The following is a 13,828-nucleotide window of genomic DNA, read 5'->3' on the forward strand; positions in this document are numbered from 1 at the left end:
TCCTGGATGGTGGGTAGAATCGTTCGAATAGTTTCCATTTTGAACGATGGTACCCTGAGAAATTTGTTTAGGATCTTCAAATCCAGAATTGGTCTGAACGTTCCCTCTTTTTTGGGAACTACGAACAGATTGGAATAAAATCCCATTCCTTGTTCCTTTATTGGAACTGGGTGTATCACTCCCATCTTTAACAGGTCTTCTACACAATGTAAGAATGCCTGTCTCTTTATTTGGTTTGAGGATAAGTGAGACTTGTGGAACCTTCCCCTTGGGGGTAGTTCCTTCCTTAAAATAACGGAACCGGAGCCGTTTTTCAATTTAACCCCTATACAGTCCCAGATACAGTCTTTGCTAAGACCCAACCAAGCCCTGAGGGGAATACGATACCAAATGACGCCTTCTAAAAGCTTTTTCAGAGATTCTTAGATCCTCACACATGCATCTGCATGCCCTGCTCTCAAAAAACAACTGCGCATTAATGGCGCGAAAATGAGGCTCAGTCTATGACTAGAAAGGCCCCCTGACTGAAAAAGGTGTCCAATACAGTGCCTGCCGTTTTATAAACGTTCCCCAAGATTATAAATGTCAATTGTTAGCCTAAATTTGAATAATATGCACAAATAAAGCAATCGATTTAGCCCATAAAAATGTCTACCAGTTTTTTTAGCCCATAATAAGCCCTTTATTCTGTTTGTTTTTGACTAAGAAAATGGCTTACCCGGTCCCCATGAGGGGAAATGACAGCCTTCCAGCATTACACAGTCTTGTTAGAAATATGGCTAGTCATACCTTAAGCAGAAAAGTCTGCTAACTGTTTCCCCCAACTGAAGTTACTTCATCTCAACAGTCCTATGTGGAAACAGCAATCGATTTTAGTTACTGTCTGCTAAAATCATCTTCCTCTTACAAACAGAAATCTTCATCCTTTTCTGTTTCAGAGTAAATAGTACATACCAGCACTATTTTAAAATAACAAACACTTGATAGAAGAATAAAAACTACATTTAAACACCAAAAAATTCTTAACCATCTCCGTGGAGATGTTGCCTGTGCAACGGCAAAGAGAATGACTGGGGTGGGCGGAGCCTAGGAGGGATCATGTGACCAGCTTTGCTGGGACTCTTTGCCATTTCCTGTTGGGGAAGAGAATATCCCACAAGTAAGGATGACGCCGTGGACCGGACACACCAATGTTGGAGAAATGATATAAACCTGAGCTACTCACTAACCTGTGTCTGCTGTGTAACCGTCTGATAAATATAACTGTTATTTACATGAGACAAAATGATATAAACCCGAGTCTCACTAACCTGTGTCTGCTGTGTAACCATCTGATAAATATAACTTATTTACATGAGACAAAATTATATAAACCTGAGTCTCACTAACCTGTGTCTGCTGTGTAACCATCTGATAAATATAACTTATTTACATGAGACAAAATTATATAAACCCGAGTCTCACTAACCTGTGTCTGCTGTGTAACCATCTGATAAATATAACTTATTTACATGAGACAAAATTATATAAACCTGAGCTACTCACTAACATGTGTCTGCTGTGTAACCATCTGATAAGTATAACTGTTATTTACATGAAACAAAATGATATAAACCTGAGCTACTCACTAACGTGTCTGCTGTGTAACCATCTGATAAATAAAACTGTTATTTACATGAGACAAAATGATATAAACCTGAGCTACTCACTAACCTGTGTCTGCTGTGTAACCATCTGATAAGTATAACTGTTATTTACATGACACAAAATGATATAAACCTGAGCTACTCACTAACCTGTGTCTGCTGTGTAACCATCTGAAAAATATAACTGTTATTTACATGAGACAAAATGATATAAACCTGAGCTACTCACTAACCTGTGTCTGCTGTGTAACCATCTGATAAATATAACTGTTATTTACATGAGACAAAATGATATAAACCTGAGCTACTCACTAACCTGTGTCTGCTGTGTAACCATCTGATAAATATAACTGTTATTTACATGAGACAAAATGATATAAACCTGAGCTACTCACTAACCTGTGTCTGCTGTGTAACCATCTGATAAACATAACTGTTATGTACATGACACAAAATGTCACCATCACAAAAGCTCCCCTTTACTTAATAAGCGCTAATCACCTGTAGCCGTATTTATAGGCACTTCATCCTCCTCAGTCTTCACCTGATAACACAAATATGGTTCTCCTCTGTGCTCAACCGCTGAGCCATCTGAAGGCTTCATATCCATATGACCTGTATGGTGAGGATACACGTTTGTGTGTAAGTAGTTTGTACTCTACATTTCAGAAACAACATATGCGCATACTCACCTGTAACACACAAGCACAAGACTCAATATATGTGCACACTTACCTGTAACCTAAACACACAAGACCCACAATATACATGCTCACTTGCCTGTAACCTGTGTACCTCACTCACACAACATACATGTACACTTACCTGTAACTCCCATGCATCAGACACAACACACATGCACATTTACATATAGCATACAAACACGCTGACATGCAACCAGTGTAAATCACACACAACACATATGCACATTTACATATAGCATACAAACACACTGACATGCAACCAGTGTAAATCACACACTACACACATGCACATTTACATATAGCATACAAACACACTGACATGCAACCAGTGTAAATCACACACAACACACATGCACATTTACATATAGCATACAAACACACTGACATGCAACCAGTGTAAATCACACACAACACACATGCACATTTACATATAGCATACAAACACACTGACATGCAACCAGTGTAAATCACACACAACACACACACGCACATTTACATATAGCATACAAACGTGCAGTGAAGTCAGTGGATGGTGAGGCACTGGCTGGCTATGATATCTAACCCCACGGCATCAGTATAGCAGGACACCGCAAATAAGCCTAACTTATACAGATAATAGTGTCTGAAATTAGACCGTGATATTACCTCAATATTTTTAGACTGCTAACTACTACTCTTGGGGCTACACACACACATACATAACACACACCCAACCTCACATACATACATAACACACACTTGTATATATGACACACACACATTCACATAAATGCATAACACACACTCAAATACATGCATAACACAAACACACACTTATATATATATATATATATATATAAGACCCACACACTCACATACATACATACATACCTCACACATACTCACTTACACACTCATATACATACATAACATACACACATCCTCACATACATAACACACACTCACATACATATATACATAACACACACACTAACACACACATACACACTCACATAGACTTGCATACATATACTCACACACACATGCACACTCATATATGCACACACATACTCACAAAGCCATGAACAGGGTTTCACTGTTCATAAATTCCCATCACACAAAGACACCAAAGCATCAGGTTTTCTAAAAGTTTTTTTTGGGTATAAAAAAAAAGCATAGTGACACAGGATGTAGACACACTGGGTAACCATAAAGCAGGTACATCAGACAGAGGCACATAAAAATGAAGGGGGAGGGGCATAGATTAAGGTGACAGAGTGAAAGTGAAAAATTGGATAGGTTTAATCAACAGTGAAATTTTGTTTCCATTTAATGTACTTCAACACATGCTGGCCTCATAATTTGTTCTAAAGGGTTAAATGGGATCAATTCCTCTGAACAGACACTCTGTAAACTTTCAAAATGATTTGTAATGTCCTATTTAAACAGCTCTGCTAACCTCTGGCCTCCAAGGCTATACTTCTCGCCATCCAGACACTTCAGGGTTTCTGTCACAAACAAGCTATGCAGGCATGGGTATCTTAAAATAAATTATTTAATTGAGAAGTGAGCCCTTAGTGTATTTAACAGAATATTTGCACACAAAAACCTGTTGAACACATTCTAAGTAGTATAATGTTGAACTGAAGAGTACCTATACATAAAATAAGCATGCTGAATTGCATAATTGTATGATGATAAGACTTAATACTCTAATAACAAGCATGCTAGGCTAGTGTGTGTGTATATATATGACACACACACACATGACAGGCAACATCAGAGAGAGAGCAGAGATAGGAGAATACCAGATCAATCAAGTGTCCATCGCGGTGGGTAGGGAATAGGGTGGATTGTGAGAGGCCGAAGGAGTTAGTGAGTGAGAGAAGTTTAGAGGCAGCAGGGGCAGATGGGTTGTCAATAGGGATGTTGAAGTCCCCCAGAATTAGGGTAGGTGTATTTGTAGAAAGAAAGTGAGGAAGCCAGGCAGCAACGTTGTCAAGGAATTGGGAGGTTGGTCCAGGGGGGCGATAGATAACTGCCACTCTGAGAGAGAGGGGGGAGAACAGGCGAATGCAGTGGACTTCAAAGGAAGAAAAGGAGAGAGATGGAAATTGAGATAGGTACTGATAGGAGCAGGAGGGGGTGAGTAAGATGCCAACAACGCCACCATGTCTCTCATCTGGCCTAGGTGTGTGGCTAAAGTGAAGACCACCATGAGTGAGAGCAGCAATGGAAGCAGTGTCAGAGGAAGATAGCCAGGTTTCAGTAATTGCTAAAAGGTTAAAAGCTACTTTTCCATATGGCTACCACTCTGTGTGCGCCAAACCCATCTCTGGTGTTTATTGCCAAAAAGCTCTATTTTGGTTTCATCTGACCATAGAACCCGATCCCATTTGAAGTTCCAGTAGTGCCATGATTGTGGAAATTGGCATTTTCAATGCTTTTGCTATTTTCTTATAGCCACTTCCCATTTTGTGAAGCTCAACAACCTTTTGCCAGACATCACAGACATATTCCTTAGTCTTACCCAAGGGAATTTGGCCTATGTGTTACCCCATATTTATACCCCATGTGAAACAGGAAGTCATGGATGAACAATTTACTATTCCTAGTCACCCAGGTGTACAAAAAAAATATGTAAAATTTCAATGAGAATATGTTTCAAATATATGTTTCCCATATGAATTCTTAGGGGTACCAACAATTGTGGCACACATATATTTAACACATTTTTGGATAAACCTGTGTTGTGTTTGCAATTGTTTGATATCCATGAGAGCAGTGTATTTTTGTGTATTTTTTTTTAGCAAAAGATCAAAAAGGTTAAACAATAAAGACAATTTTTCATAGCCTTCTTTGCTCATATTTAAAAAGGGTGCCAATATTAGTGGAGGGCACTGTAGATATTTTTATATATATATATATATATATATATATATATATATATATATATATATATATATATATATATATAAATAAATAAAACTAAGTAACTATGCCAATATATAAATAACTATACCTATATATAATCATCTATATATAGGTATTTTATATATATATTGTACAAAAATCATCAGATATATGTAAAAATATTTATTTGTAAATAAATAGAATACATTCCGTTATTTGGAGAACATTGGAAATATTCATATTTTAATTTCGGGTTAGCGCACATGAAAATATGCGATCGGTTTTGCACTATACTGGAGTGTTAGGTTTTTCTCCCCACTTTTTTTCTCCATTGACTTCTATGGGGGACTACGTGAATGCGCACACAATATTCTAACTTTGGCTTTTTGTGCAACCCGACGTGCAAAAAGCTTACTTCTAGTGCCATTAACACCTGAGCAAGAACGTTAATAAGTGCTCCACTTGTAAACTGGCCCACAATTAGCAACAACTTACTGATCCTCAAAGTTTCTTACAAAGTACATTTATCTAAACATGACAATATCATCTGACACCTATTATATGTCACGTGCTTGTAGTCAGCGTCCCGTCACGCACAGCTGTGTTAGTCTCTGCTAGTCTGTCATTTGTAATTACTATTTACTTTTATAGTTTCAATGGATATGAAATCTAATGTTTTTCTTTCATGATTCAGATAGAGCATGCAGTTTTAAGCAACTTTCTAATTTACTCCTGTTATCAATTTTAATTTGTTCTCTTTGTATCTTTATTTGAAAACAGAATTTATGCTTACCTGATAAATTTCTTTCTCTTACGGTGTATCCAGTCCACGGATTCATCCTTACTTGTGGGATATTCTCAATCCTTACAGGAAGTGGCAAAGAGAGCACACAGCAGAGCTGTCCATATAGCTCCCCTCAGGCTCCGCCCCCCCCAGTCATTCGACCGACGGTTAGGAGAAAAAGGAGAACCATAGGGTGCAGTTGTGACTGTAGTTTTACAAAAAATAAATTTGAACCTGACTTAATTGCCAGGGCGGGCCGTGGACTGGATACACCGTAAGAGAAAGAAATTTATCAGGTAAGCATAAATTCTGTTTACTCTTACATTGGTGTATACAGTCCACGGATTCATCCTTACTTGTGGGAACCAATACCAAAGCTTTAGGACACGGATGAAGGGAGGGAACAAGTCAGGTAACCTAAACGGAAGGCACCACTGCTTGCAAAACCTTTCTCCCAAAAATAGCCTCCGAAGAAGCAAAAGTATTGAATTTGTAAAATTTGGCAAATGTATGCAGAGAAGACCAAGTCGCTGCCTTACAAATCTGTTCAACAGAAGCCTAATTCTTGAAAGCCCATGTGGAAGCCACCGCTCTAGTGGAATGAGCTGTAATTCGTTCAGGAGGCTGTCGTCCGGCAGTCTCATAAGCCAATCGGATGATGCTTTTCAGACAGAAAGAAAGAGAGGTAGCAGTCCCTTTCTGACCTCTCCTCTTACCAGAATAGACAACAAACAAGGACGATGTTTGTCTGAAATCTTTAGTTGCTTTTAAATAGAATTTTAAAGCACGAACCACATCAAGATTGTGTAACAGACGTTCCTTCTTAGAAACTGGATTAGGGCACAGAGAAGGAACAACTATTTCCTGGTTAATATTCTTATTAGAAACCACTTTTGGAATTAAACCAGGTTTGGTACGCAAAACAACCTTATCTGTATGAAACACCAGATAGGGTGAATTACACTGCAAAGCAGACAATTCGGAAACTCTTCGAGCAGAAGAAATAGCTACCAAAAACAAAACTTTCCAAGATAATAACTTAATATCTATGGAATGCAAAGGTTCAAACGGAACCCCTTAAAGAACTGAAAGAACTAAATTTAGACTCCATGGAGGAGCCACAGGTCTGTAGACAGGCTTGATTCTAACTAGGGCCTGTACAAACGCCTGAACATCTGGCACAGCTGCCAGACGCTTGTGTAACAGGATAGACAGAGCAGATATCTGTCCCTTTAAGGAACTAGCTGACAAACCTTTCTCCAATCCTTCTTGGAGAAAAGACAATATCCTTGGAATCCTAATCTTACTCCACGAGTAACCATTGGATTCGCACCAACAAAGATATTTCCGCCATATCTTATGGTAAATTTTCCTGGTGACAGGCTTTCTGGCCTGGATCAGAGTATCTATAACTGATTCAGAGAACCCACGCTTAGCTAGAATTAAGCGTTCAATCTCCAAGCAGTCAGTTGCAGAGAAACTAGATTTGGATGCTTGAATGGACCTTGAATTAGAAGATCCTGCCTCAAAGGCAGCTTCCATAGTGGAGCCGATGACATATCCACTAGGTCTGCATACCAAGTCCTGCGTGGCCACGCAGGTGCTATCAGAATTACCGAAGCCTTCTCCTGTTTGATTCTGGCTACTAGCCGAGGGAGAAGAGGAAACGGTGGAAAGACATAAGCTAGATTGAATGACCAAGGCGCTACTAAGGCATCTATCAATGTCGCCTTGGGATCCCTGGACCTGGATCCGTAAAGGGGAAGTTTGGAGTTCTGACGGGACGCCATCAGATCCAATTCTGGAATGCCCCATAGCTGGGTTAGCTGAGCAAAGACCTCCGGGTGGAGTTCCCACTCCCCCGGATGGAAAGTCTGAAGACTCAGATAATCCGCCTCCCAGTTGTCTACTCCTGGGATGTGAATTGCAGATAGATGGCAGGAGTGATCCTCCGCCCATTTGATGATCTTGGTTACTTCCTTCATCGCCAGGGAACTTGTCCGACTGAAATCTGATGAATTTGACCTCCGCTAGTTGAGGCCAGGCCTAGAGCGTATTGAATATCGCTCTCAATTCCAAAATGTTTATCGGGAGAAGAGATTCTTCCCGAGACCATAGACCCTGAGCTTTCAGGGAGTTCCAGACCGCACCCCAGCCTAACAGACTGGCATCGGTCGTGACAATGATCCACTCCGGTCTGCGGAAACTCATTCCCTGAGACAGGTGATCCTGAGACAACCACCAGAGAAGAGTCTCTCTGGTTTTCTGGTCCATTTGTATTTGAGGAGACAAATCTGCATAATCCCCAATCCACTGTTTGAGCATATACAATTGCAGTGGTCTTAGGTGAATTTGGCAAAAGGGACTACGTCCATTGCCGCAACCATTAAACCGATTACCTCCATGCACTGAGCCACCGAAGGCCGAGGAATGGAATGAAGAACTCGGCAAGTATTCAAAAGTTTTGACTTCCTGACTTCTGTCAGAAAGATTTTCATTTCTACCGAGTCTATTAGTGTTCCCAGGAAGGGAACCCTTGTGAGCGGGGACAGAGAACTTTTTTCTACGTTCACCTTCCACCCGTGAGACCTTAGAAAGGCCAGAACAATGTCCGTATGAGCCTTTGCTCTGTGAAAGGACGACGCCTGTATTAAGATGTCATCCAGGTAAGGTGCTACTGCAATGCCCCGCGGTCTTAGTACCGCTAGAAGGGACCCTAGTACCTTTGTGAAAATTCTGGGAGCAGTGGCCAATCCGAAGGGAAGAGCCACGAACTGTCCAGAAAGGCGAACCTTAGGAACTGATGGTGATCTTTGTGGATAGGAATATGAAGGTACGCATCCTTTAAATCCACGGTAGTCATATATTGACCTTCCTGGATCATCAGTAAGATTGTCTGAATGGTTTCCATCTTGAATGATGGAACTCTGAGGAATTTGTTTAGAATTTTTAAATCCAGGATTGGCCTGAAAGTTCCTTCCTTTTTGGGAACTACAAACAGGTTTGAGTAAAAACCCAGTCCTTGATCTGCAATTGGAACTGGGTGTATCACTCCCATCTTTAGAAGATCTTCTACACAGCGTAAGAACGCCTGTTTCTTTGTCTGGTCTGAAGACAAGTGAGAAATGTGGAACCTTCCCCTTGGAGGAGAGTCCTTGAATTCTAGAAGATACACCTGAGCAACGATTTCTAATGCCCAGGGATCTGGAACATCTCTTGCCCAAGCCTGAGCAAAGAGAGAAAGTCTGCCCCCTACTAGATCCGGTCCCGGATCGGGGGCTACCCTTTCATGCTGTCTTGGTAGCAGCAGTAGGCTTCTTGGCCTGTTTACCCTTGTTCCAGCCCTGCAAAGGCTTCCATGTTGCTTTGGGCTGGGAAGCGTTACCCTCTTGCTTAGCGGCTGCAGAGGGTGAAGCAGGTCCGTTCCTGAAGTTGCGAAAGGAATGAAAATTAGCCTTGTTTTTAGCCTTGAAGGGTCTATCTTGTGGAAGGGCATGGCCCTTTCCCCCAGTGATATCTGAAATAATTTCTTTCAACTCTGGCCCGAATAGGGTCTTACCCTTGAAAGGAATATTAAGTAATTTTGTTTTGGACGACGCGTCAGCCGACCATGATTTTAGCCAAAGCGCTCTTTGCGCCACGATGGCAAAACCAGAATTTTTCGCCGCTAATTTAGCTAACTGTAAAGCGGTGTCTGTGATGAAAGAATTAGCCAGCTTTAGAGCATGAATTCTATCCATGACTTCGTCATAAGAAGTCTCCTTCTGGAGCGAGTTTTCCAGTGCCTCAAACCAAAAAGCAGCTGCAGTAGTTACAGGAATAATGCAGGCAATTGGTTGAAGAAGGAAACCTTGTTGAACAAATATTTTCTTTAGTAAACCTTCTAATTTTTTATCCATAGGATCTTTGAAAGCGCAACTGTCTTCTATTGGTATAGTCTTGCACTTAGCTAGTGTTGAAACTGCCCCCTCTACCTTGGGGACCGTCTGCCACGCGTCCCGCCTAGGGTCGTTTATGGGGAACATTTTCTTAAAGATAGGAGGGGGAACAAAGGGAACACCTGGTCTCTCCCACTCCCTAGTCACAATATCCGCCACCCTCTTTGGGATCGGAAACGCCTCAGTGTGTACCGGGACCTCTAAAAACCTGTCCATTTTACACAATTTTTCTGGGACCACCAAGGGGTCACAGTCATCCAGCGTAGCTAATACCTCCTTAAGCAGGACGCGGAGGTGTTCTAGCTTAAATTTAAACGCTATGGAATCTGGCTCTGCCTGCTGAGAAACTTTTCCTGTGTCAGAAATTTCTCCCTCAGACAGACCATCCCTCACCGCCAAATCAGATTGTTGTGAGGGCACTACAGATAAATTATCCAACACTTCTGATTGCTCATCCTCTGCATTTAAAACTGAGCTATCGCGCTTCCTTGGAAAAACAGGCAGTTTGGATAAAAATGCTGCAAGAGAATTATCCATTACTGCTGCTAACTGTTGTAAAGTAATATTGATCGATGTGCTAGAGGTACTAGGCATCGCTTGCGCGGGCATAACTGGTGTCGACAAAAGGGGAGAGGAAAGAGTACTATCCTCATTACCTTCTGTTAAGGAATCATCTAGGGCTACATTTTTAAGTGTCACTGCATGGTCCTTAAAATGCTTAGATGCTATAGCACACTTTAAACACAAATGCAATGGGGGTACCGCCATGGCTTTTAAACACAAAGAACAAGGTCTATCAGAAGGCTCAGACTCGTTTGACAGACTTAGACAGCACTACAATGCAATAAAAAACACTTTTTGAAAAAACGTTACTGTGTCTTTAAATACAGTAATAAAAAGCACACACTTTTTATTAAATCACCAAAAAACATCCGATCTTGATGAACTTTTCACCACATTATCCTAATGCTTTGAAATGATTGCACACAAATTTTCAAATCAATTAACCCCTTATTGCCCAAACCGGAGCTAAATGAAGCAGGCTACCGGTTAAAAATACTACAGCACGGTGCCACAGTCTCTACTGTGGCTTTACCTTCCTTAGGGATTATTTGTAGACGAAAATAAGCCTCTCTGAAGTCCTCCCTGAAGTCTCTGGACTCTACACGTGAAGCTGCATGAAGCTGCCTTGTAAAAACAACTGCGCAACTGAGGCGCGAAAATGAGGCCCCCCTCTCTCTTCATTCCGGAGTTATGGGGCCTTCTGAGACAGATTAGGTGTCTAATAATATGCCAGGCGAATTAAAAAACCCCAGAAAGTGTTCCACACGTCTAAAAACACTTGATCAAAAATGGTTTTATGCTAATAAAGCAAACGATTTAGCCCATAACAGTGTCCACCAGTATTTAATCCCTTAACCTAAGCCATCCTTCTATACTGAGTCTCAGAAAATGGCTTACCTTCCCCCATGGGGATTCCTGTCATTCTTCTAGCATTACCAGGTCTTGTTGGAAAAAAAATGACTGATCATACCTGAAGCAGTTAAGCCTGCAAACTGTTCCCCCCAACTGAAGTTCTCCAGTACTCAACAGTCCTGTGTGGGAACAGCAATGGATTTTAGTTACAATTGCTAAAATCATTTTCCTCTCAGCAGAAATCTTCATCTCTTTCTGCCTCAGAGTAAATAGTACAAACCGGCACTATTTTAAAATAACAAACTTTTGATTGAAGAAATAAAAACTACAAATCTAACACCACAAACTCTTTACCCTCCCGTGGAGATGCTACTTGTTAGAGCGGCAAAGAGAATGACGGGGGGGCGGAGCCTGAGGGGAGTTATATGGACAGCTCTGCTGTGTTCTCTCTTTGCCACTTCCTGTAGGGATTGAAAATATCCCACAAGTAAGGATGAATCCGTGGACTGGATACACCAATGTAAGAGAAAAAGCATGATGTAAGCTTAGGAGCCAGCTCATTTTTGGTTCAGCACTTGGTTAGCGCTTGCTAATGGGTGGGTAAATTTAGCCATCCAATCAGCAAGTGCTACCCAAGTGCTGAACCAAAAATTGGCCAACTCCTAGCCTTTACATTCCTGCTTTTTCAAATAAAGATATCAAGAGAACAAAGAAAAAATAATAATTGATAATAGGAGTAAAATTAGAACGTTGCTTAAAATTGCATGCTCTATCTGAATCATGAAAGAAAAAAAATTGTGTTTCATATCCCTTTAAATTATAGTAGGTCAGTATACAGTAGCAAGAAATTTAAATTTATTATCGTTAGAACAAGGGGTCATGAACTCAAGCTGAAGGGTAATATATTCAGGGGTAATTTGTTTGTTAAGATATGTGCATTTTAAAAAAGACAAAATAAAATTGAGACATGACTCAAAAACAATACATTTTCTTTCTTGTACTATTTTTTGGGATTGCTGTTCTTTGTGAATATTACCTTCTTCAGAGGTTGGAGACATTGCTGATTTAGGTACATAGGAAATGTATTTTTCATTGATAGGAAGACAGATGTTGGATTCCTCCAATTCTTGTTCATCTTCTGATTTTGTAAGTGGGATTTGAACATCCAATACATCTCTATGATGTTGTTCCTTAATAGGTGAGTTAGTGTGAACAACTGTTGCCTTCGGAATCCGTGATTCAATAACATTAATTGGGATAGATGTGGATAAGCGATATTGTTTAGTTATCTGCATCGGAGTAGAGACAGCTTGATTTTCTAATGTTGCATCCTCATCTTCAAACATTCTTTGATAATTGGCAATCTCAGACATGAAGAATTCATAGGTGCCAGTCCAAGTACCAACAGAATTAGTTTTTACCAGATTTGCAGTAGTTGTAGAAACGTTTTTCTTGGTAAATGTTGATGTATTTTTATGAAAACGTCTTATAACGTCAACATCAATTTCAGGAACAATATCCTTGTATTTTTGTTTTGATGGTGTATTTGGTTTTATTATTCGATATTGTTTTGTCATGAATTCCAATGTTTTTACGTTTATATCCTTCGTTCTACTATTTTCAAGATCTGTTGATTGACTACGATCACTTGATATAGTTTGCAATGATATGGCTGGTTCCTCATGCAAGCTATGTGAAGTTGAAATATTACTGCTATACTGATCTATGTTCCAGGAAAGTAAATCAGGTTCTGGAGTGATTTCAGTTATATTATCACTATCGCTAGATATTGCTTCCACCTGTCTTTGTCTGTCACTTTCTGATGTTGTAATGCCAGAACATGACGGCATTGGATCCCAGCTTGTTGCAAAGACATTTTCTTGAAAAAGATTTATGGCAATAGTTGGAACTGCATCAGGTTTTAATTTCATCCTCGATCCAACCATTGTAAAGCATTCCTTTTCAAAATGTTTAGAACAAATTCTATAATTTACAGTCGATTTTGGCATCATAACTTTTTCAACTATTTTCTCAAAATTATCGAAAGGTTTTCCTGTGGCTGATAGCCATTGTCTGATTCTATCTATTGATCTTGGAAAACAATGTAAACTGATGTCTGTTGATTTGGTGTGCTTGTCGTGCTTTGATGGACATCCCTTCACAAAGCATTTACTCATCTGGAACAATAAAAAAAAGATTGTAAAATTAATTAATTTGGTTGAGTAAAATGTAATAATTGTGATAGTTATATTTATTAATTAACATATATATTAATAATGAAGTTAATTACATTTTAAAATTATATTAGATAATATAAATTATGCTAATTTCATTTCCATCGTGGGGAGGATAAAAATAAAACCTTCCAAGATAACAACTTAATATCTATGGAATGCATGGGTTCAAACGGAACCCCTTGAAGAACATTAAGAACTAAATTCAAGCTCC

The 13,828-nt window shown here is 39.8% G+C and overlaps 1 protein-coding gene across 2 annotated transcripts in view; it reads right to left on the reverse strand.

Moving 5' to 3' along the window:
• LOC128657299 (zinc finger protein 845) overlaps positions 1-13,828 on the reverse strand; it is a 143,278-nt gene that overhangs the window by 73,382 nt on the left and 56,068 nt on the right. For both annotated transcript variants that reach the window (XM_053711588.1, XM_053711589.1), the window contains 2 exons: positions 12,417-13,557; positions 2,148-2,261 (listed from right to left, as the gene is read on the reverse strand). In XM_053711588.1, the coding sequence (XP_053567563.1) occupies positions 2,148-2,261; positions 12,417-13,557 (1,255 nt within the window). The remainder of the gene's footprint in view (positions 1-2,147; positions 2,262-12,416; positions 13,558-13,828) is intronic.

This window comes from Bombina bombina, chromosome 4 (assembly GCF_027579735.1).
Source record: "Bombina bombina isolate aBomBom1 chromosome 4, aBomBom1.pri, whole genome shotgun sequence".
Lineage (NCBI taxonomy): Eukaryota > Metazoa > Chordata > Amphibia > Anura > Bombinatoridae > Bombina > Bombina bombina.